The following is a 24334-nucleotide window of genomic DNA, read 5'->3' on the forward strand; positions in this document are numbered from 1 at the left end:
TTATGAGTTTATCTTTCGCCTCTGAATGATATGGTCCATGTATCAGTGGCACAACAATGACTCTGCACTAACAGAAGCTCCTTTTGTATGTAAACTGATCTGTGAACACACATACAAGCGTGAGAGAAAAAGCAGGCAGCTTTATTGACTTTGAATGAGCGTTTTCTTTTTTTTCTTTTTTGTAGGCATAAAGTGTGCCCTCCTAAGGTTGAAGAGAGGGGTGGGAGCCACGTTCAATAATGTATAGACGCTTGGGTTGTGTACTCACCACTGGGTGAATAATGAATGATCCCATCACAGGTAACCTCACAGGAACGCACTTATCTTTCTCTTACTCACCTCCGCCAGGAAGGCGTGTGCGGGGAGAGATATAAAGTAAAGGAGAGGAAATGAGGTGTGATAGTGTTTAGTACCCACTCCATAAAGTTTTTGTTTTGTTTTGCAGAGTATGAATCTATCATATTGAGTCTGTTGATTAATCCACTCGTACAAAGCGTTTCGTCCAGTGTGGGCACGTAATCTAAGACAAATCTTCACCCAAATACTTCAGGATGAATAGCATTCGATACGAGATGATATTTTCGCTATAAGGATTTATTTAAAGTACCTTGCCAGTTCTGTCATTTTCATTAACTTTTAAAAGTAACCTTGCTGATCAAAGGCACAAAATATTCTGACCACAAATACCTGACCCCCCCCCCCCCCACCCGGTCAGTTTCTGGCCCGGTGTCATCTTTCTGTGACCAGGTAGCTGGAATTTGAGATCATGCAGCTGTGTCTGCCCTAGCTGCTCGGCCACTCTGTGTGAATGAGTAATAAATACTGTCAAAACACGTGGCTCACTGACAGTATCTTAAAAGTCGGTCCTGGACACTGATGTCACTTCAGACGCCACATGGCACACGAGAGTATGTGACCTGTGGGAGGCTCCGCCGGCCAAGACTATCAAAGTTGTGATAATCGATACGCAAAGTGATCAGTGGTTAGGGTGGCCTATCCACTGACAGGAGCGTTATTACTCATCAGTTACAGTTCCGCAGATTGTATTTCAGGTGTGAGGAAGCTCCCGAGTCGCCCGGCGAGGCGTTTATGTCACAGGTGTACGCGTGGGTCCACCTGTCTGCCGTCACTGGAGAGGCAACCCGGCCGCTGAGCAAGACGAGCGAGGACACAGAGACCCGGACCTGGTCCTTCTTGCAGAAGAGAAGTGTGAAGAGCTGAAAAGTGACTGCCAAAACATGTCCCACCAAACTGGAATCGATGGTAAGCGTATCGTTTTTATACAAAAACTTTACATTTCATTTTAAATCCAACATCAATTGTCAGTATTTAAAAAAATATATAGTCTTTATAGTCTGTGATAGGCTCCAAATCAATAACACATCTTCAAACGCTTACTCATGACATCTGCTAATGTTTTACGTTCTGCGAAATAATGTGCTTTTCGATCAGTTTGAACTTGAACCCAAATGATACAAGTAAAAAGGTGCACGTGTACCTAATATCAGAGGGACTCGGTTAAAAAGACTCTGAGGTCATATCAGTGATGCTACAGATGTTTGCTTCATAGGCAACGTCTATAGTATGTACTTGTATTATGGCATTTGGTAATTGGAGTGTGTGGCGGGTTGACGGAAGCGTACCTCTCTCCCCTTTCTCACCTGATCCTACATCATTTATGAGACCGCCGTATTCAGTCACCATGGTGAGGGAGGAGGATGGGGTACAACAAATAACTACGCCTCGTTTGATATTAGGTATTACCTGTGGGTTTTAATAACTGGAGGAATTCTGTTCATTCCTAAAACTCAAACCTTGCTATGTCACTGTTTGGTCCTCGCTCTGAGTCACATTAGATGAATGAGACTCTGGCAGTGGATCAAATTGTCCCTCTAAAGTGGAGTCACAGCTTCTTACTTACTCAACCCTGTCTCAGTGGCTTCTCAAGCCCAGCCTTAGTTTGTCTGTCTTATATCTGGTTACTTCAGCAACATCTGAGCTGAAAGAGTTTCTGGCCCGGGCGAGGGGAGGTGCCATCAGAATAATGAAGATCATCATCAGAAATGGTAAAAAGTGTTTCTTGAGGAATTTCACTGAAATGAACGCACACCTGAGTGGAGATCGGCAACCTTAAAATGGGTTTTCCTTATGGCTGCAGAGGAGTTGGTGCTAGATTCATGCAGGGAGCCCACACAGAGCTGGGACAAGGATTACGACCAGTTCCTGCTTCCTCTGCTCACGCCTCAGGAGCCCTGCTACATCCTCTACCGACTGGACTCCCAGAATGCACACGGATACGAGTGGATCTTCATTGCTTGGTCCCCTGACCAGTCACCAGTATGTCACATCAGCACCAGAAAGCCATTTAGTTACAGACTAAACTAAAATACAAATTGGTCCCAATAAAATTATTCAAGATAAAATAAAAGTTTACGTGTTGATTGTTATTTATGAGCAAAATATCAGTCATTGCTTCCAGACTGTTACTGAATATCTGCAGCAAAGCTTCTCACCTTGTCGGGTTTGCAGAGTTATGCAAGTTACTAAAAGATAGAACGGAATTTGGCATGGTTTAATTAAAAATGAATTAGCTACTTCAAGGTAATGCACAGTGGTGTTGTGATTAGCGCTCTCGCCTCATAGCGAGAACGTCCTCCACGGGTTCAATCCTGAGGGTTTCTCCATCTGATGTCTGCGTGTTCTCCCTGCTATTCTGCAGGTCCTCCAGTCTCCTCACAGTCCAACAACACGATTAAGCTATTTGAAAAAAATAGTAAACGAGTGACAGTGACACAGAACAGAAACAAAACATTTGAGATGAACATGCAGACGGTACTTTCAAAGGTAAACCAACCTTTTTAGAAAAGCAGGTATTGGTGATGCACGCTAATGTTAATATGAAGAGCATATTGTGAAGAGGTAACAGAACTGAGAGAGACTGCAGATCTGGAGTTCGAACACTGTTTACATAAGTATCAAGGCCACTGAAAGTGAATTCGTTGTAACTACATTACAGATTTTTAAGATACTCCTACAGATTGTTTTATAGTAAGACTGTACAAATTATTCACAACACTGATTTGAAGGGAAAGACCCCTGGTATTTGTAATGCGATCATTTCATGTTAAATCTGCTGACTTTCACTTGCTTAACCATACTCTTGAACCTTTATTTTCACAGCCTCCATATTTCAGATGTTTATATATATTAAAAAGGTTGTTCAGTATATCGATAAAATTAATGCAAAACATCCAATCTCTTAATACAACAAGCAAAAGTGGTATTTTAACTGTTAAATATAGGTTCTCCCAAAAAATATATACAGTTAGTCTATAAGCATGTTATAATATTGTGTTTAGAGAGCCACTCCTATACATATAAAATTATTTTACTGAATAATGATGTGGAATGTTCATCACGATTAATATAATATCGATGCCAGGTGAGACAGAAGATGGTGTATGCAGCAACCCGTGCCACACTGAAGAAAGAGTTTGGCGGAGGGTACATCAAGGACGAAATGTTTGGCACAGTCGAGGTGAGAAGCGTCTCTCCACGGCGGCCCGTCAGCCGGGTGTCCGCAGCCGTTAAATAAACCCCAGCCTGTCTGCGTGCCTCTGTCTGCAGGATGACCTGTGCTTCCAAGGGTACCTGCGGCACAAGTCCTCCTGCTCCTCGCCAGCTCCTCTCACTGCAGCCGAGCAGGAATTGCAACGAATCAAAGTCACAGAGGTACAGATCAGAGCAGACAGATTCTGTCTGCATATAATTACCACATGCTTGAGTTGTGTGCATTACGAGAGCTCATCCAAGCCGCTTCTTATCTCTGCCCCCCCCCCCCCCCCCCCCCCCCCCCCCCCTGCAGGATAAAGTCGTGTGGGTACGTTAATTCACTTCCTGTATGGGAAAGATTAAAGTGTACATTTTCAAGAGCAAATCAGAGATTTTGATATTGCCCCTTGTGTTCATAGGATGAGCGTAGACGGATCGCGACCCCAACAGCACGAACCCGGGTTTGTAAAGTTCTTTTGTACAGACGTGCACTAAATCTTCTGCCTCGCTGCGTCACAAGATGCGTTGGGACAGAGTGGTACATCCGTTTTGTGCATTTATCTCCAGCAGGTCACAATGGAGTTCGGCTTAGATAAAAGGGCTCAGACTCTCCAGGGTCTTGCCTTCCCTTTACAAGAAGAGGCCAAGCGAGCTCTGCAACAACTCAAGCAGAAGCGCATCAACTACATACAGCTGGTGAGCGATGACAGAGAGTACTTTCTACTCAACATGCAGCGTGCAACAGCCACCAGATTTGTCACCGTCTGTAAAATGCAGCGAAATTGGCTCTACATGACTCGATCGCTGAACAGAGCTTGTTTGTATGTCCTGTTGCAGAGGCTGGATGTGGAGAAAGAAACCATTGAGCTGGTTCACACCACACCGACAGAAACCCACGAGCTTCCCTTCAGGATTCCCACGGATTCACCAAGATACCACTTCTTCGTCTTCAAACATTCCCACCAGGGCCAGCTGCAGGAAGCGCTGGGTCAGTAAAAGACAAAAGATAAGAAAAACAAAACAAACTCTTGAGCTGTGAGTGATGCAACAATAAAGGTTTTGGTATATTGTTGTCAGATGCTAATACACAGGGTGTATTTAGGCGTACTTCGATCGACCCGCCTTCCCATATGACTCCATGACATTTTACCCACAGTGAATGAATCACTCAACCCCATTTTCCTCAGCTTTGTGGGGCAATCTGGCAATTTTCAGCTATTTGTCTCGGTCATTTTCATTTCTCGGTTTTTTAATTGGCTTCCAGCAGCAGGCGTGCTCAGGTGAAGAAGCTCCAAGGAACCTACTGCACGCTGACACCCCACCATCAAAGAGCAGACAGACACACTGACCAGCTTGTACATAAACAGAAAGGAGAATTTACAAGCTCAGGGATTAACTGATTCTTTTTGTTCACAACTTGGGACAAATAAATCGGACATGAAAGCAAATGCAGGCTTTAGATTATACAAGTGATATGATCATTTGATCATTTACCAGTGTTGTTCCATGTCACAGAGAGAATACCCCGATATCATGATCCAGGTGGAGTTTCTTGGTGGACTTTGCGTCATCACCCCGGGTGTGCATGGGTTATCTTTGGCATTCCCCCCAAAAAAATGCATTTGAAAAGAGCTTTGGCTGGTGGCAATGTGACCATGTGACGTCACTGTTTTTCCCCGTGATGGACTAGTGACCTTTCATATTCACTGAGTGAATACTGGCGTGAATTCACTGGAATCATTCGTGCTTCGTAAACTCTGAGAGTATGTTAAAAGACGCTGAGCCGTTGACCTCAGTTTGAGTGATTGTGCTGGACAGCGTTGCACTGAATTGAATGCAACGGCTGAAGCAACAAGTTGTGTTCACCTGCATGAACAACATTGTCTTTCGACTGATAAAAGCAGCGCTTGAGTGTGTTTTCTGTGTTTAAATGAAGGATGCTCATGTGGGATCGACTTTATCTATTCGAAAAATACATTTTTCAATTGGTTCTTTTCAATAAAAATTTTTTATTTTATTTTAAAATTGCTGAGGTTTTCTTGTAACCCCCCCTTCTGACAGAGACACTAAGACACTTTAAGTCCTATGAGGTTTTTTTTTTTTGTGGAAACCCCCACTGACAGCCTTTTTCAGATTGTCACAAATAGACAAAGAGCATTTTGTTTCAGCGGACAAATGTACTTTTGTTAACATTTTGAAATGACTTCTATATAACTCGATGGTGATTACATCTTATGTTTGTTTGACAAATGAGGAAATAAATCATCGGGTCTTCGTGTGTGTTTCAGTGTTCATATATTCAATGCCTGGGTACAGTTGCAGCATCAAAGAGCGAATGTTGTACTCCAGCTGTAAGAACCGGCTACTGGAGGAGGTGGAGAGGGACTACCAGCTGGAGGTTACCAAAAAGGTCCGGATCACACAAAGTTGGATTGCCATCAAAGTGCGCATGAACTGTTGTCGTCATTGCTGTGTGTGTTTACCACGCGTGCAGATGGAGATTGACAATGGTGACGGACTGACAGAAGAATTCCTGTATGAGGAGGTCCACCCAATGGAGCACACCTTAAAGCAGGCCTTTGCCAAGCCCCGGGGACCAGGAGGCAAGAGGGGCAACAAGCGCCTCATCAAGGGCGCGGGGGAGAACGAGGAAGAAAATTAGACGTCCCACACGCTCATAACGCACAAAAAAAAAAAAAAAAGAACACGGTATCTACCAATGTACTTGTTATTTAACTATTTAGCTCCTCGCTTCTATATTTTTACTTGAAGACACACTAGAAAAATATAAATGCACGGTAAAGCAGAATACATTCATATGAAACTTTGAAATCTAGATCTCATTCCTCAGAAAGATATTTCTTTTTACGTCCTCCAATCTTGTACCCTTCTACTTTTTTGACTCTTTTTCACAGTTTGGCACCAGATTATTTGCCAGTGTCAAGTTGTCCCAACACAACACAAGTGGTGTGTTCTCAGGATGTTTGGAAAGACTTTCCTCGGGCTTAACTTTAATACTTTTTTGGAATATCGTAGTAATTCTCATTAAAAAGAAACCATCAATTCATGGACACAGTCGAAATGTTCGGGAACAGAGTGGGCAAGACTGCACGTTTTGAGTTGAGAGCCTCAGGATGACACGGGAAAACTACACTGATCGACACCACCCACCAAGTTTCACAATAATCGCAATAGTTTATTACTAAAACCAGTGTATGAATTGTTTTGGAGGGTTGCTGTCACCTCAGGCTTTTGGCTTTAAGTTGCTGGAACTAAAACATTTTTAGAAATTCAGAGTTAAGCCTGTGATCATATCTTGTTGGTTTTGTATCTTTGTAGATTGAAGCAAAGTTTTCCTCCACGGCCGTCTTTTCCTCTGCCCTCAACTTATTTGATCACTAACTGATTCAGCTCATCACGATCATTTCAAATTTGCCGTGAAGTTTCTGCTTTAGGGTGGATTAGCCATCACATTGCAGAGGCCCGTGTTGCACCCACAGTCCTGGCTCCAGCAAATCACATTTTCAGCTACCTTCATGATCAGTCGTCGGAACAACATTTGACGTCATCCACTGGAATACTGCTGTTCTACGAGGTTTCTCAATAAAAAAACATTTTCTGTATTTCACTAGCATGTGAGTCTTCATTTCTTCCTCTGCCCGTGGGTGAGTGCAAGCGATATCCTATAGTCACGCAGGCAGCGGCAACAGCAGCAGCAGGGGTCACGGCTCAGTAGCAGAGGTCAATTTGTTGTGTGTGTTTTCCAGGAAGGCGCTGTACCCAGAAGCCTTCAGCTGCGCGATCTGCTGCTTTCATGGCTCACGGGAAACAAGGGTGATGAGAAATTTTTTTTTTTCTCTTCTTCTTGGAAACAGGTTTCAGAGATGAATAGTTGCTTTCAAGTGGCCATTATCTCTATATGTATGAACTACTGGCTGAGTTATGATGAGAACAGACGCTTTGAAGACAGACTCACCTCCGATGCGACACAGTTGGATTCATTTCCAATAAACTCATGCCACAAAATTCAACTAATGGTTATATAAGCAATAATATGTGGTTTTAAAAAAAAAAAGATCCGTGATGTAATAAGAGGTTGAACGTTCACATATATTTTGCTTCACTATTATTAAATATTGTTATTATATTATTAAAAGGATATTTTGTGAGATTGTAACTCTGCCTCTCATTTCAGTCTTCTTGGCTTCCCATCTTCATGCTGACGCTCCTTTAAATGTAGGGGCTTTGACTTTGAGACTTTTGATGACAAAAAGAGTGTCAGGAGAGCATCTGACACCCATTCATCGATGTCTGATAATCTGAGTCCACCTCTCCTGGGCCAAACGGTTAACCTTCCATATATCATGGAAGAAATCACGCAAACTCAGAATATCGGCCAAACAATATTTCAAATAGTTTAAACATCTCCATCTCATAGGATTTTTACGATTAGGACTAATATCACTGGTACTGATACTGAGGAATGGGATTATTGTTCACAAATGCCATGATTGATGACTTTTGAAGTCTACAGTTCATCACACACCAAATACAGCGAGGCAAACTAATCACGCAAACACACAGGGGGGGAAAAAAAGTATAGCGCATCCCGATCGATATCTTCAGCATCATTCACAAAAAAGCAGAAGAGAATCTTTATTTAATTGCGCGTCACACACAAAAACTAAGCAACAGTAAAACCATGAAAAGAGAATGTATATTTGTTGAATTGGCTTGATATAATATTTACTATCACATGTATTTACTAAGGCTTTATTAAGTTCTGGGTTGGGGACCTTGAGTTAATCACAGCTAAGCATTGTAGCCTGGATCCATCACAGGTAAACACACACAATCATATTAAAGTGACCACTTAGCCTCAAAGGCTTTTGGACTGTGGGAGGAAAGTAATGCATCAGGAGAAACCCCCACGATGATGCAAGTATAGGAGGAAAATGCAAACTCCTCACCAATAGGCCAACGGGACATTAACTGGGGGTTTTCTCACTGTGAGGTAAGACGCACTAACCACTGGACCACAGTCCAGTGTTGGTACTAATTATAGAGCTGTTGTAATAGATTACATTTCTCAGCACAGTTGTTTGCGTGAAGTAGCAAAGAGGTGTGAGAGATTTTGAGCTAATTTCACGATGTAAATGACTTTAACTTGTAAAAGGCTGTTATATAATGAAATTCGGACAAAGACAAAGTCATCGTGATGACCAACTGGAATTAAATTTATCACCCTGACATTTAAAGCCTGGCTCCTTTTACAAAGTCTTCCACGGCGAGGAGCGTGTATTTTCATCTATTTTGCGCTCTTGTGTATCTCATTCCCCCGGGGGTTTTACAGTCGGTCGCTGCTCCGTCCTGCAGCCACTTTGCGCGCGCCGCACCGCACCGCACCGCGTCGCGCCATGCCGTGCCGCGCCGCGCCGCGCCGCGCTCAGCTCGCGCGTCGCTTTTTTTTTTTTTTTTTTTGCAGTGGAGGCGGTGCAGGAGGCCTCGCGTGTTGACGGTTCCCCCCGTGAAGCCGCTGCCAGCAGCTTTTCTGTCACTGCGGGCGCTCAAACACAAAACCTTTCTTGGAAACCGATTCCGGGAAGCTCCGTGAGTCCGGCTGAACTGAGCGGCTTTCTGCGCCGCACTGTGCTGAATAAAGAGCTCACACTGCGCCTCGGCAGCGCAGTCTGTGCGGCGGAGGACCGCACACCGAATACCTTTTTGATTCTGTTTTCAAACACTTTTTACATCCGAGGAATTTTTCATTCTCAGCGCCATCCCGGCCGCGTTTGTTTATATTTATTGTGGGGATGTGTTGGACTGTTCTGCGGCTGCTTTTCCACACTGATGACTTTTCGAATGACTTTTCCTGATATAAGGTAATATTTCCAAACGTCGTACCGCGTTATATGCTGCTGCACTTCCAAAGTATCACTGTAATAGTGTTGCCATTCTTCACGTTTTTGACTAGAATGTTTGTGCGCGCATGGATGTCATGTTGTAGATTTTCCTAGTTTACAGTGACATAGGCTGTTCTATTTCTTCTTTATGAAGACTGGAAACAACTAATAAACTAAAGTCGCCTAAAAAAAAAGATGTATGCACAAAAAAGCTTGTACATATTTAGATGTAATTTTCTAAAAACAAATGAAATAAAACTTAAATCTCTGGAGTCGATATTATTGGTATTTTTTACAATATAGCTTTCATATCTATTTACCCACATCTAACAATTGCAATGCACGTTTTATACTACTTGCTGTAATTTCAACAGGATTCAGCATACTCTAAGGTGATATGTAACAAGCACATTTTCCTCCACAGGTCTGCTGTCACTCAGACATGGTGGCCCGGGCAGTGACCATTTTCCACCATGAGGAACAAGGAAGTTCATGCCGCCCACACTCATCTCCTCCATCCTGGGATCCAACACAGGACCTCCGCTGCATTACCACAAACTTTCAGTATCTTCAGACCTCAGGTGCAGCCACGGTCCCGCTGTCTTTACGTTTCCTACATGCATGAGCCGCACATTCAGGAAGAGATCAGGCGTGCATCGTACCTGACCAAAACTGCTTGTCTTTTCCAGGCTGGTACTGGGGTTCCATTTCAGCGAGTGAAGCCCGGGAAGCCCTCCTGACCAAGTCTGAGGGCACATTCCTGTTGCGGGACAGCAGTCACCCTCAGCACATGCTGGCCCTGTCAGTCAAAACCCGCTGTGGACCCACCAGTGTACGAATACAGTACAGCCAGGGCTGTTACTGGCTGGACTCCATTTCTCCTGGCCTGCCTCACCTGCAGTCCTTCCCAGATGTGCTCAGCCTCATACAGCACTACAAAGGCTCGGCCCACACGTCACAGGACCAGACGCCCGGCGACCTTCGCCATCGGACGAAGAGGCCGGCAAAGAGTGACCCGTCACAGCAGCCCGCTAAAGACAGCGGCGTCCCTCTGATGTTGGCACGGCCGTTGCACAGGCTGAATGTTTTCCCTTCTCTGCAGCACCTGACACGCCTCGCGATCAACAAGCACACAAACTGCCCCGACAAGCTTCCCCTCCCAAAGCCTCTGCTGAGCTACCTGCAGGAATACCCTTTCTCTATATGAGGAGCCGAGGCCTTCAGCGACATTGGTCGGGCTCACCCAGGCTGTGGATCTGGGACAGTTGGAGACTTCAGGCAGCAGCGGACAGTCCAGACAGTCAGTCTAAGTGTGACCTCAGTGCTCATGAATGAACTACAGTCTCACTGCCATGTTCAAAACTTTCATATGTATGCTTCCGCTCATGTGAACTGTCGATATGCAAAGCTGGTGTTGTTGGTTTTTTGTGTGTGTTTGTGTCCCATTTTCCATCAATGAGAAGAGAATGGTGATTCTAAATTATAATTAATAAATGTGTGAAAAAGCTGCCGCTGTTTTGTCTGTTGTTCGAGAAGAGATAACATGGGGGGGGGGGATCACCACTGTGTCTTAAGATTTCTGTTTTTCTCTGATGTTAAGCTCACAGGGGGGGTTTTCGTTTACAAAGAGCGTCAAACAGAGCAGTGTTTATTCACAAAAAAAAAAAAAAAAATCAATGAACCTGGTGAACCATAGCTAAGCTAACAGCGATCACATGTAACACTTGTAACTCCTGGACACCAGTGATCCTCACAGAGTCACAGAAATGCTTTTAACACGTCTCCAGTTAATATTCTCTCTTAATATTGTTTTGTTGTTCATACAGTTTTCCGTAAGACAATGCAGCCTGTGGGGGAATAACAGATTTACTGCTTCCATGCGTAGTTTTCCTTTTGTGTATGCACAGTGGGGGGGGGGGGGGGGGGGGGGTTTGTGTGTGTGTTCTTATTTCAATCCAGGATTGGAGGATTTTAAGGCTAAAACACTTGTCTGTACACTCATATGAAAAGTTGTTGCGCCAGTGTAAAAAGACAGGTTGCTGCAACGTGACTGGAAGGCCAGAGATGATACACGAGAGGTTTTAACAGACATAATAACAGACCAGGTGCAGTTTTACTTCTCTATTCATTTTATTAGTTTATTTCTAACCTAAAATATGTTATTCTTTCATTTAGTAGATAAAAAAAAACCCCAACACAAATGATCAAGGACTGCAAGATTTATCAGCCAAAAACTGAAGCTAACAGCACACATCTGTTTGCAAAGAGACTTCTCAGAAGAGGATCATGCATGTTGCTGTTTTTCTTGGAAATAAACCTCAGAAATATTCCCTCCTATGAAGTGAGAGAGAGAGAGAGAGAGAGAGAGAGAGAGAGAGAGAGAGAGAGAGAGAGAGAGAGAGAGCTGGTGTGTTTTCTCACTTTTGAATGACTGGTCACTTGAACGTGAACATGAATGCGAGGTATTACTGTTTTCATGGAAACATCTCTGAGTTGGTTTCCACGAGTTGGAACTGAGCAGTGCTGAGAAAGCCTCTTATCAGGATTAGAGTAAGAGCTGTGGTTATTAATACACTGCAGCACCAGCGCAGAGGAGACCGTGTTTTCTGTCTCTCCCTGCTTCGACTGAACAGCCTGAAAGCAATAAATCACTTTTTTTCAAACCGCAGTTAAATGTCATTAAGATTAAATAGACTCCTCCAACAATTGGTTTGGCTCAGGTTATTCCTCATTAGCGCACACACAATTGCAGCACAGTGACCAAAGCCAAAGCTTTTGGTGTGGTTTTTGTTCTGCTCACAGTTTGAGTCCGGTTAGGGCCTTTCATGGGGAGTTTGCATGACCTTCCTGTGTGAACGTGGGTTTCCTCCCACAGTCCGAAACCATCTAGGTCTGAAAGTAAATGCGATGCACTATTTGTTTATCCCCTGATGGACTGTAAAGGATTTACCCTGGATTGATCAATTGTCAAATGGAATTGGCTTCAGTCCCCTGTAACACTGATTTGGATGAAGTGGTGTAGAAGGCAGACGAATGGGTGAATTGAAAATGTCACGTTAAAATACCTTTCTTTACTGTGTCGGGTCACTGCAGATTTGATGAAACTCTGCCATATTATTTTTTTGGTGAAAATTGACTTTCAGACTTCCCCGGAGCTCCACAGAGTTCACCTTCACACTCTGCTGGAGGCCATTTGAGGACTGCTACAATGTTGTTCCCACTGTGTGTTTTCTGGGGTTATGATTCAGTTTGTTGTCCTGTTAAAATGTGGACTGTTCACCCAGACTGACATCTGAACACCCAAATATATTTGTTCAGCATTGCTTTTTTTTTTTTTTTTTTGCTCCATCTTTCCGCTCTGTGCTGATGAGTCTTGCAGTCTGTGTCACAGCTTGATGCTGCCATACACATATTTACTGTGGTTACAGTATTAAAGATGATTGATGCTGTATTGTTTGATTTACAGCAGGTCCCACAACACATTAAACATGTGTTGGGTATGATTAGTCTATTCCAGGTGCTTCAACTCATTATGTGGGTACTCTTATCCTGATCTTTGGGGTGCACGAGAAAAGTGAGACAGCTTTCCACTGAGCCCGACATATGAGCAGGACATCAAAGTTTGAATTAAGTTTAAGAAAGTGATTGAGAACTATAAAATATGTACAACTGTGCAGTCGAGAAAACATACAGGTGCAGCTGCAGAATGCAAATATAATATAGATTTACTACTATAACTAGCTTAATGAAACATTTACTTCAACAGAACAATGAATTGGGTTAATGTACTGTATTTAGAAAGCTATTGATGTGTTGAAGTGACAAGAAAAAACCTGAATAGTAATAATAATAATAATAATAATAATAATAATAATGTTTTATTGTGGTATTGTTACCCCGCCCCCTCCCCCTCCCTCCTGTTAATCCTCCCGCAGCGGCGCAGTGGAGCAGCAGCAGCGACGGAGCGCTAACAAAGCCCCACTTTGGCTTCATTTCCATAGATTTTTAACCAACCTTTCTGTGAGTACCTCGTTTTTATGATAAACGTGGTCTCCTGTGGCTTTAATCCACTGGATTATGAGGGCGTATGCCGTTCATTTCGAGGCGTTAATCTGCATTTCCTCCGGTCTTCCGCCGAGGCTAACGAGCTAGCCCACTGACCGTTACAGTCGCACTGACTTCCGTTACGCTAAGCTAAGTGTTGCTAACTCTTCGTAACGGGGGGGGGGGGATCCGACGTTTGACTCGAAAGGACAGAGCGGAACCAAGAATCACCGTGACACTAGACTAATCTCCGAATCTTGTATATTGGCCATACTTTTCGCACCACTTGTGACGTTCGTCGCCACAGTGTGAATTTGGCCGGATATGCAGCCGCGGCTAGCTGTTAGCTCCGGGAGCTAGCGTCGGGTTTTTTTTTTTTGTAAACAACATCCTGCTGGCTAGATCAAATCTAGGTCATGTAGACTTGACTCCCAGATATGAGCTGCCGTTGCCCAAACGCACCAATGAGTTCGATATTGGTGGAGTGAAGAGAAAGACGAGACGTTTAAGCGCTTATTTGTCCGGCTGCTCGGTGTCGGGGTGGGTCAGAGACACACAGGGGCGGAAATGTCTCATCATGGGCTGGGGGGGGGGGGGGGGGGGGTCACTCGGTGTGACTTCCAATGCGAACCCAAGTCAACTGAAATAAAAATAAATAAAATAAAAACAACCCACAACTTTCAATGCAGTTCATGTGCTCTTCTGCAAAACACGAAGCCAGCAGCCTTGTGCGTGTCGTGTCAGTAGTTTGCCCCGGGTGTTGGTTACTGAGGATTTGTGTCAACACAGCTGGAGATTGTTTGTTGCTCGTCGTCTCAGCCCACGTTCAAGTTCCTGGAGATTCACTGATTATAGGCCTTTTTTATGGAGAGAGAAAAAGAAAAAACAAAATGACATGACTTGTTCGCTGAGTATTGCTTGGAAGTGACAATCTCCTATTTTGAATTTGGAGTATTTTCATATCATGTGTAATACAAGTTATGTTCACATGAAAATCTACCACATCAGAGCCATTTTTCTCGCTCTTAAAATCGAGGGAATGAATAGTTGTTCACACTCCTCAGGTCCTGATAAACCAGGGGTGTCAAACATATTTTAGTTGAGGAGCTACATACAGCCCAGTTTCGTCGTCATAAATGTCTTTTTGTTCATTCAACTTTAAAGTTTTTTCTTTGTTGTGATGCAGAGCATAAGTTGTGAAAATGTCCATATTTTCACGAAACCAAGCAATCACTACAGAAAATGACTACAATACGAACATAAAGCCAATTACAGGTAAACCTTCTGGTGGAACGTACACTGAAATGACAACAGAATTCTATCTGTTGCATTATGAATGTTTACAAACTCGCCATGGCAGCTTTCAATGTGATATTTCAGCTCGGGGTGTCTGCTACTTTTAAGAAATGTGTTTTAAAAGTATGTTTTCCATGAAATATTTATAATTTTCTTTGTCGTTTGGCGGGCCTGATTGACGGCTGGTTTTGGACCACCGGCCTTGTGTTTTGACACCCCTGTCCACCTTTTGAATTTTCAGTGGTTCCTTTATTTGACAGTATTTTGGGTCAGTGATTGTCGAGACAGGCTCAGTTGATCCTGTCCTATCTCATGGGAATCATCTTTAAATCATTGGTTGTGTCAGTAATCAGAAGTCCATCTGTGTTTGCTGCGCTCACACACGAGAAGCACGCGTAGAGCTTCAAATATTTAATCACATCGGAGGTAAAGACAAATACCAAGATTAACAGACACAAGTTCTGCTGTCAGTGATTCTCATTCTTTCTTGTCTGTTCAGATTCTCTATTCTGCTCTGTTGAATTCCATAGCTTTTTACTTTCTGGCAAATTCTCGCAGAAAGTGAATGAACTGTGGAAGAAACATGCTGTTTGTCAAAGCTCTGTCCCAAATGTACAGTTTTATGTGTCCTTGTACCTTTGAAGTGGTTGTGCGGAAGTGGTGGAGCTTTTTTTTTTTTTTTCTTCTTCTTCTTCTTCTTTTCTCCTGGGTTCAACGTGTAAACTTGCGTATCATTGAAACTCCAGCACCCGGTGTGGTGGGTTGCACAATACCTCAGCGTGATAAATCGCCCGTCCTGTTGGTATGGACAAAGTGTCCTCATGTGCTGTGCTTTTTCTTTTTTCTCCTCCTTCTCTGCGTGTAGCATAACAGTCATGGCGGCAATCAGGAAAAAGCTGGTGATAGTGGGAGACGGAGCATGTGGGAAGACCTGTCTGCTCATCGTGTTCAGTAAGGACCAGTTTCCAGAAGTCTACGTGCCCACAGTGTTCGAGAACTACGTCGCCGACATCGAAGTCGACAGCAAACAGGTACGATTCATTCCCACTTCTCTGAGATTCAGTAATCCAGACTCGCAGTGTGTGAGAGAAGTGTCTCACTTTGTACTGCAGGGGTGTCAAACTTAGTCGAGGGGCCACATCCAACCTAATCTGACCTCCGGAGGGCCGAACAAGTCAAATATAACATATTAAACTGCCAAGATGGTCTTTTTCTAACTGTAATAATTTGCCAGTCTGTTCTGAAATATTCATATTTAAGGAAATCTGATATTATTTGCAAAAACAAACCTCATTCACCTGTATCTGGATACCGCATTTTTATTCCGGATTAAAACAACTTGTCATCATCTAGAAATTGTTTTGAGTTTACGTCTTTAAAGCATCATTTCACATAAATTGGATTCATTGTTTAATCTGAAAGGTGTTAACATTATGTGACCTCCACAGATGCATTAATGTTGGGGGTCAAATCCCGAGCAAAGTCGGTTTTTGAATGTCATTTTTTCCAATCTAGTGTTTTTAGCTCGGCCTCTGTCAGTTTTCCTTTTTATACTTTAGAAAGATCACAAGGCATGTTTGACACCCCTGTTCTACTGTGCTGCGCTTGATCAACGTTGACGATTTTATCACAGGATCTGAAACGACGCACACTGTCGCCAATTTCAAAATGTTGGGCGAATGTTTCAGATATACAAGCTCAGTCCTCACAATTCACGGTCCAACCACTTGTAACGCAACAGTTATTAGGAGTGTTGTCACGGGGTCTGGGAGCAGTGTGAAGATGGTTGGTTTGGACTCTCTCCTTCAGGTGGAGTTAGCGCTCTGGGACACAGCGGGTCAAGAGGACTACGACAGGCTGCGCCCACTCTCTTATCCAGACACTGACGTCATTCTCATGTGCTTCTCCATTGACAGCCCCGACAGTCTCGGTGAGTGGAAACAGGTCTGGCGGCTTGCGAACCGTGTTCAACGCGCATATTTGAACTCCTCTGAAATTGTCCCGGAGTTCAAGTCGGTTGCTCACGTGTAAAAAAACAAAACAACCTCCCATTAATCAAACGAGCGCCGATATTGTCAAGTTGAATCACCTCGAGAGACACGTGTGAGAGCGCGTGTGCTTGTGCAGGGAGAATCGCGGTGCCACAAGCTTTCACGGAACTCCTCGAATTCCCAGAATTCACTGAACTTATTCGCCGACTCCTATCAAGGGATGTGTTGGAGTTTGAAATGTGAGCCGTGTCTAAACGACTCGAGTCGTTTCGAGATTGATGAAATCCTCTGCAGCACTAAAGTCCTTTTACACGTGGACCAACATTTCAAACTGTTCCTGTTATTCTGCTGTTAGACCATAAGAGTTCTGATGGACTCGGGCTGCAGGTCTGAGGGCTCCAGTCGCTCTGACGGCTGCTTTGTTTTCGTCCTGCTCTTCAGAGAACATCCCGGAGAAGTGGACCCCAGAGGTCAAACACTTCTGCCCCAACGTTCCCATCATTTTGGTTGGAAACAAAAAGGACCTGCGCAACGACGAGCACACTCGGAGGGAACTTGCCAAAATGAAGCAGGTGAAACTGGAGACCTGCATACCAGTAATATCAGTTTCCTAAAGGCTTTCGTTGACCTTCTCCTCTTTTTTTTTTTTTCAAATGTTATTTCAGGAACCCGTGAAGCCCGAGGACGGACGAGACATGGCAAACAGGATCAGTGCCTTTGGATACATGGAGTGCTCCGCAAAAACAAAGGATGGCGTGAGGGAAGTGTTCGAGATGGCCACCAGGGCCGCGCTACAGGCCAGACGAGGAAAGAAGAGCAATAAATGTGCCCTTCTGTAAGAGGGGTGGGGGGGGGGTCACGAGGACTGCTTCCTATGGGGGGGAAAGAAGAAGGAGAAATAGGTCAAACCTATCCCCAAACACACCCATACAAAAGACTGTTCTCCCCAGTTTTTACTCAAGGTGTAACGCTTTTATTTTCTTTTTTTTTTTCTTGTCTTAAAGGTAGTGAGATTCTGTCAGTATTCAAATTTGAGGTTCTGGAAAATCTTTTTTTTTTTTGTGTGTGTGTACTTTAACGAGTGATTTTTTTAAAATATTTTTTTTGCCATAATCAAATCTCCTTTATCACCACCACGTTCTATCGAATGGGAAAGATCAGCCAGGGGACCCGTTGTGTCAAACCTGCCAGCTCCTGTTAAGTGCTTAAGCCCTGCCTGCTGATCTGAGGAATGTTTCCACAGCCAACTAGGGTGAAGAACCTGCTCACTGTGACTCGTCGTCCCCCCCCCCCCCCCCCCCCCCTCCTCCTCCTCTCAATTGTTTCAAACCAACAGATGCACACAGGAAGTCTAAATTTTGTTCGCTTCATAAAAATAAATAAAGTCATATGTGCATCGTGATCACATGCACATCATGAGACTGGAAATGCATTTTGTTTAAAAAAAAGAAAAAGAAGAAAAAACGCAAATGGAAGGTTAGTGTTTTGTGTAATAAATTACTTTGTAAGAATCTTGATCATTTGCATCACTTGATTGAATGCTGAATGTCACTTATTGAGCGACTCGCGTCTGAGGAACATGAAATGTGTGCAAATGGCCAGTTTGATCTTTCAACTTCAGCGCATGTGGTGGACAGCAGCCACGTGTCTCTTTTGGTTGTTGTATCAGTAAAAGCCTGTCTGATGTTTTTTTTTTTTTTTTCCTTTTTTGGAGGATGAGAAGCATTTAATAAAAATCCATTTTGAACTGGTTAGTAAGAGCAATTTATTTACTGATCAGGATATTTTAAGCTGGGAAAATAGCCAGTGCCCCCTAGTGGTCAAATATAGCTATTGCTTGTACGTGTTCAACCTCTGTGCATCCAGGCTGTTGAGCAATTTTAACAGAAACCCAATAAGACGGATGCTTCAAATATAGAAACGCAAATGCTTTATTGAACCGAGTGTACAGACAATACAAGATAACTGCAAACCCCCCCCAGTGCCTTTATAGAAATGAACACAAGTTCATTCAATATTAAGCATAATACCACATATAATATTGTGCACACGTGAAAACATTGTCCCTTCAAGTTTAATATATTTGTCAAGTGCACCAAGTTAAAAAAGATGAATGATTCACCACATCCATCCTCATGACTGCAGCGCTTTCCCCCATAGCAACATTTAAATCAGTTTGAATTTTGGACGTTACAATTTCCTAAAGTCCCACATATGATTGAAGCTGAGCGCTCAATATTATTAACTTTTTAGCTGATAAAAATCCAGGTTTTCACACCTTGCTATTAAAATAAGTTTTCTGGCACCAGTGCAAAAGTACAAAAAATCAAAACAATTCCATGTCAAGTGATGTTAAAATCAGCTTATCGTGTCACTGGGAAGTTTGCTCTTTGACATTGTCCACATGCAGTTGTTCTCGTGAACGCACATTCGAGCCACTGCTCTGCGTAATAGCACAGGTCACCATCGCAAAACAATCCAAAAATTCAATCTTTTTTAGGTTTCTGTCCGTTGTACTGGAACACCTTTTAGTTCAGTGCAGCTGAAGTTTTGATAAAAAAAGAAATATGACGTTAATCTTGTGTTGCTCACCGTGAGCCACAGTTGCTGACTAAGAGAAACTTGCTTCATGAACCCGTGAAAGCGGCACGAGATGAGAACAGAAATATTTCACTGGTTTTACACAAATATCAAAAGAAAGAAATCTGACTGGTGTTTATTGATGTTTGCAAACTAATTGAATCGATGCCTTCTTAATGTAAAAAGCAGGTTCTATGTAATTTTCAATCCACTGTAGGGGGAAAAAATGGCTGCCTTCACACTTGTGACCGGCATCAGGAAATCTTTCTGTCGTCACCTTAATAGTCATTGGGTCTTCTTGGACGGAAGCCCCGAGCGGACGAGGAACACCGGGACCAGAGCCAACGCGCCCAGAGCCAGCGCCACCAGGGGTCGGTAGAAAAACCACCCGACGGCGATGACGAGCAGAGACAGCGAGCAGGAGACGCCCACGGCGAAGATCTTCAGGCCGACAGACACCAGGTCTCTGAGGACGGGCACCCAGTCCACTGCAAAAGGCAACGCGAGCGTGAACCGCGGCGGCGGCGGGGATGCAATTCATGCGGGATGCGTGTAGGTGCGGCGCGTTTACCCAGCGTGTAGATGATGCGCATGGCCAGCTGAATGCCGAGGCACATGAGGGCCCAGCCCGCCGCCCTGAGGCCCCACGTCTTCATGCTGTTGGACTGGCGCTCCTTCGCGAACACCTCCTGCAGGTGAAAGGATGCGGCGGTGAACTCCGGCGTGGATTGGGAACGGCGCCCGTGCGACTTGTGTCGTTTGACGGGACGGAGCGAACACTGACCTCTGCAGAGAGCTGCTCCAGATAAATGACCTCCAGCGTGTCTCCGGACTTGGTTTTGAACGGCATCAGCTGCTCTCCGCTCTGCTTGGCGACGACGCTGACCTGAGGGACAAGAATCCCAGTGAAAACATCACGGATCAGTTTATTAAAACTTCAACAGATGTGGGGGTTTTTTCCCCCCACTGGTGGTGTGAAGGCGTCTTAACACTCATCAACTCAGTGATTTTATTCAGTATTAAAAAGTCGAATGATGAGAGTTTTATCATCTCAGGGTCACAAGTGTCAAAATAGAAGCGTAGAGGAAAATGCATAAGTAAGTTAATTGTTTAGTAGTATACAGTAGCATCGGTAGTATAGTGCAGAGGCCTGCAACCTTTATGACCAGAAGTTTTTGCATTTTACCACAAAACATGAAATGAAATGAAGAGGGGGGAAAAAAGTCTAAAATTATTTCTTTTCATACTAAAAAACTCATATTGCATAATTTAGATATAAATTCTATGACATTTCTTTGCTTTATCAGCCAATTTGAGCAATTTCTCCAGTTTTTTCCCCAGTTTTACCTAATTTAAATATTTTAGCCATTTTTGCTATTTATAGCTTTCCTGGTGTTTTGGCTATATGAGCAATTTTAACTTAAAATAAATAAATAAATAAATAAATACACTTTTTTAATGATTTTATCATTGCCATTTTAGCAGGTTTTTTCCCCAAGCAGTTTTAGCTGTTTTATCAGTTTTCAGCAAGTCGAGCTGTTTTTAACCTGGAGATTAGACCAGGTTTGAAAACTAGTGTGACGTGCACATTGAAAAAAAAAAAAAAAAAAACTACAGAGGGGCTGAAGAGCCAGCCGTGGCTCCAGAGCGGCGGGTTGCAGACCTCTGGTACATTAAATATTGAAACTGGTCACTCACAGTTTTAGCCGGGCCGAGGAGAAGATTGTCACCGCTCAGTCCAGCGTAGGAGAATCTCACACGTACATCCCCCACCTCAGGCATTACAAAAAAAAATGTAATTAAAAAAACTCAGTTCGTGTACAGAGCCGTTATGAATAACAATTTGAAATACGTCAGTGTGAAGATCCCGTCTCGAGCCTCACCTCTGGCCTGCGCGGATGTTGGGTGTGGTAGAAATAATCCTCATCAATGGAGAGAAACGAGTCCAACTTGGAGACGGGAAAATCCTTCAGACTCAACGTCTGGAAGTCATTTATCTGCTCCACCAGGCCTGAGGGCCACGAGAGATGAGGTCAGTCTAAAGTCACGCGACACACCATGAGTAGACACGTGGAGATAAATACCCCGAGACAGAATGAAGGGTCCGACCCGGACTTCTGGAGCCACGACGGTCACACTCTCCACCGCCATGGCGCTGGGACACAAACATTTAGTTAAAAAAAATAAAAAATAAACAGACTCCACACACAGCAACAATCCTTTCCTGAATATTTTCTTACCTCGGATTCTGATGACCGATTTCCTTATCAAAATTACGACTGTTGATCAACTCTGACTTCCACTCCGTGTCTGAAGGAAAGAAGTCAGACGGCTCCACTTCATGTCAAAACAAAAAGCTCAACCAGACCGTGACGGCGTTAATAAGCGCGAGTTACAGAGAGAGAAGAAAAAACTCACTATAAGTGTACGTTGTTTCCGTTTTCGTTTCACCGTTTTCTTGGTAATCCCTGAAAACCATCCACAAGGTAACAAGTCATTTGTGTTCAGATTTGTGTTTTTTATTTTAACTCTGGGCTCCACCCAGAAGATCAACTCACTTGCTCTCGTGGTACTCCACCCACTGATACATCTCCACCTGCCTCCTCAGCTTCACCGCCTGCAACTCCACTCTGTAGTTGGGGTCATGTAGGGGCTGCACGGAATAACGCCAGTCAATATCTGGAGACTAAGACTATAAAAACTTCAGGATGCGTTTTGTTGGGTTTTTTTTTTTTTACTTGTTGGCCCATTCAATGTGTGAATGTGACGGAAAATGTGAAGTGCTTTGGGACTGCTGAAGCATTTAAAAAAACAAAACAAACAAAAAAATACATAAGTGAAATCCACAGGAAGTTTGACAGACGACAGCCAACCTGTGAAGTCTGCAGCGCTGCACTCAGATGAACCAAGCGGTTGTTGTTCTGCGGGTCGACCCTGAGGTAAGGCCCCAACGACGTGACCTGGGAGAGACCTTCATCCAGGGATTGGGCCGTTTGCAAAGCCCGACCCTGAGCAGAGAGAGAGAGAGAGAGAGAGACGGTCACAGAGAGCGCGTCCTCACCCATATATGAAGCACTTGGAAAGCAGACGTTTCCTCAACGCCCCGAGACTCGTACCTCATTGGTGAAGAGAATGTAAACTGAGAGAAAAAACAGCCCGACCCCGACGACCATTCCTCCGGCAGTCTCACTCAGACGCTCCAGGAATCCAGGGTTGGATTTGGTGGTCACGCGCTTGTGTTCGTCAGGGCTTCTACCCGAAAACTGAGACAAACGTGCAAAGGCAACGCTGATGAACACCGTCTTCACACCGTCATTCCAGATGGTCCTTCTCTCGCCATGGAGTTTGGTTTTTTTTTCTCCAAGAATGAAGAGAGACGATCTCGCACACATTCAAACATATAGAATGACCAACGAGCCTCAAATACATGATATTTTTATACAGTGGGGGGAATTTAAAAACAAAACATGCACAGGTAGAACATGCAAACTGTACATAGAAAGGCCCTCCAGCCCGGCACACACTTGTACCAGAGATATTCTGCCTGTGACATATAAGTTCTACTAACCACACTATTTATGTTTATGCATCTGAAACATTTCCACACTGAAGAATTTCCTCCTGTAGCTGATCATGTGTCTGTGTTCTATGTTTCAGTATTTTATTGCAGTAACTTGTTATCTGATCCAGTAATATATCTAAAGAGAGTAAGTTACTCCGTAAATAGAAATTAATTTGGTTTTTATTCTTCCTTCAAGCATCAGCATATTAGTCAACCAACCACAAAATGTCAATCTTTTCGTTAAAGACGTTCACTTTTCGTGTTTGTCAATAAAGGTTGAGATCGAAACCTCCTGAAGTGGCACTATGAAAATGTGCACATCTGCTGAGGAACACCACTGATTTTAAACACAACCAATCTGTTACATTTATTCTAGTGAATTCATCATCTCTCAGTCTCTGGATGGGCGTGGACTTTTTTTATTGAATTTTTTTGTTGGGCACTTCTCTTGTGCTCCGTACGTTTCTCACGTTTATACTCGATGCAGACGTCATAGTCAAACTATAGATAAACGCAGTTACACGACACAGTCCAACTGGTTTTAATCACAAACTCCAAAACGACAGTTAATCCCAGTTTTGCGAGTTGAACTTGAAACTTAACAAGGTGGCAGGCTGGGAGCAGTGCGGTTAAGTTAAATTAACAACACAGAGAGAAAAGAAGCAACTTACTGCATGAGATGACGACATCTCGATGACTTGTTAAAAAAAAAAATACAATAAAATCTGCAGGAGAACGATATGAAGACGAAAGCTGACGCAAACTCACAGCAGTTTGTTTGATTACAAGGTTTACTTCCACTCTGACTCGGAGTGTCCCGGAAGAGCTGAACAGAAGGGCGGAGTCGGAGCGGTATTAAAAGAAACACGTCCCCACCCTCCCCGTCCGCATACCTGATTACCACAACGAGCGCTCCCATCGTGTTCCCGATCCGGAAGTCCTCCTCCTGAGAATCATGGGTAATGGTGTTTCCCTTTTTTTTTTTTTTTTACTGTAATTCATCGTGTTGTTTTTGTTGTCAGCTGTGTGGTGACGATATGATGCTCATTTTTAATCCGAAATAACACAAACATTCATAAAATAAAGGTTTTTTCTGTGCTTATTTGCTCCCAACGCAACATCTCGTGGTGAAATATAAACATGTTGCACATGTCTCTGCACCGATAGTGATTGTTACATCCACCTTCTTTGACAATATAACTTGTTGGTTCTCAGTCGTACTTTACAACTATAGTCTATTATTGATGAAAACCGTTTTTTGCTTGTATTATTTTCTTGCAAACGTATACATATTGTGTTCACGCAGACATGTTTACCCTGAACTTCCAGCAACCCCTTAACCTTGATTTTTCTTTTAAATCACACCAATCCACCAATCGCCTTTGTGACGTCGTGATGAGTTCTCT

General features: G+C 43.5%; 4 protein-coding genes across 6 annotated transcripts; 3 read left to right on the top strand and 1 right to left on the bottom strand.

The window, feature by feature from the left end:
• Positions 1–1238: 1238 nt before the first annotated feature.
• On the top strand, positions 1239–6214 carry LOC308129636 (twinfilin-2-like; the record flags this gene model as incomplete). Its single annotated transcript, XM_080495626.1, has 9 exons — positions 1239–1263; positions 1989–2066; positions 2159–2337; positions 3443–3538; positions 3628–3732; positions 4123–4248; positions 4390–4540; positions 5841–5962; positions 6047–6214. The coding sequence occupies 9 exons, from the start codon at positions 1239–1241 to the stop codon at positions 6212–6214; spliced, it is 1050 nt and encodes a 349-aa protein (XP_080351752.1).
• A 3006-nt stretch (positions 6215–9220) lies between these two features.
• LOC308128951 (cytokine-inducible SH2-containing protein-like) lies at positions 9221–10854 on the top strand. Its single transcript, XM_080494674.1, has 3 exons — positions 9221–9434; positions 9880–10036; positions 10145–10854. Exons 2-3 carry the CDS (start codon positions 9898–9900, stop codon positions 10660–10662), a joined length of 657 nt encoding a protein of 218 aa, XP_080350800.1. The 5' UTR covers positions 9221–9434; positions 9880–9897; the 3' UTR covers positions 10663–10854.
• A 2526-nt stretch (positions 10855–13380) lies between these two features.
• On the top strand, positions 13381–18538 carry LOC308129277 (rho-related GTP-binding protein RhoA-B). Of its 2 annotated transcripts, none has more exons than XM_080495140.1 (5): positions 13381–13475; positions 15661–15826; positions 16605–16725; positions 17228–17358; positions 17452–18538. In XM_080495140.1, exons 2-5 carry the CDS (start codon positions 15671–15673, stop codon positions 17623–17625), a joined length of 582 nt encoding a protein of 193 aa, XP_080351266.1. In that variant the 5' UTR covers positions 13381–13475; positions 15661–15670; the 3' UTR covers positions 17626–18538. The 2 variants fall into 2 exon arrangements, with proteins under 2 accessions (XP_080351266.1, XP_080351267.1); XM_080495141.1 differs by lacking the exon at positions 13381–13475 and adding an exon at positions 14735–14774.
• tmem43 (transmembrane protein 43) lies at positions 17635–23739 on the bottom strand. 2 transcript variants are annotated; one of them, XM_080495139.1, is made up of 13 exons: positions 23600–23739; positions 22483–22629; positions 22240–22374; positions 21925–22019; positions 21785–21834; positions 21607–21676; positions 21451–21521; positions 21250–21377; positions 21065–21139; positions 20151–20252; positions 19938–20055; positions 19644–19854; positions 17635–17658 (listed from the first exon to the last, which is right to left on the bottom strand). In XM_080495139.1, exons 1-12 carry the CDS (start codon positions 23615–23617, stop codon positions 19652–19654), a joined length of 1212 nt encoding a protein of 403 aa, XP_080351265.1. In that variant the 5' UTR covers positions 23618–23739; the 3' UTR covers positions 17635–17658; positions 19644–19651. The 2 variants fall into 2 exon arrangements, with proteins under 2 accessions (XP_080351265.1, XP_080351264.1); XM_080495138.1 differs by lacking the exon at positions 17635–17658 and having other exon boundaries at positions 18767–19854.
• Between the last annotated feature and the right edge of the window lie 595 nt (positions 23740–24334).

Source organism: Blennius ocellaris, assembly GCF_963422515.1.
Source record: "Blennius ocellaris genome assembly, chromosome: 4".
NCBI classification, from domain to species: Eukaryota; Metazoa; Chordata; class Actinopteri; order Blenniiformes; family Blenniidae; genus Blennius; species Blennius ocellaris.

Excerpts from the sequence above, each read along its gene's own strand:
- LOC308128951 (XM_080494674.1), top strand. The coding sequence starts at position 9,898 with ATGGTGGCCCGGGCAGTGACCATTTTCCACCATGAGGAACAAGGAAGT. Across the intron at positions 10,037-10,144 it reads TCAGTATCTTCAGACCTCAG|GCTGGTACTGGGGTTCCATT; the intron begins GTGCAGCCACGG and ends TGTCTTTTCCAG.
- LOC308129277 (XM_080495140.1), top strand. The coding sequence starts at position 15,671 with ATGGCGGCAATCAGGAAAAAGCTGGTGATAGTGGGAGACGGAGCATGT. Across the intron at positions 15,827-16,604 it reads TCGAAGTCGACAGCAAACAG|GTGGAGTTAGCGCTCTGGGA; the intron begins GTACGATTCATT and ends TCTCTCCTTCAG. Across the intron at positions 17,359-17,451 it reads AACTTGCCAAAATGAAGCAG|GAACCCGTGAAGCCCGAGGA; the intron begins GTGAAACTGGAG and ends ATGTTATTTCAG.
- tmem43 (XM_080495139.1), bottom strand. Across the intron at positions 21,677-21,784 it reads GGAAACAACGTACACTTATA|ACACGGAGTGGAAGTCAGAG; the intron begins GTGAGTTTTTTC and ends TCTTTCCTTCAG. Across the intron at positions 21,378-21,450 it reads ACCCTTCATTCTGTCTCGGG|GCCTGGTGGAGCAGATAAAT; the intron begins GTATTTATCTCC and ends CGTGGCCCTCAG.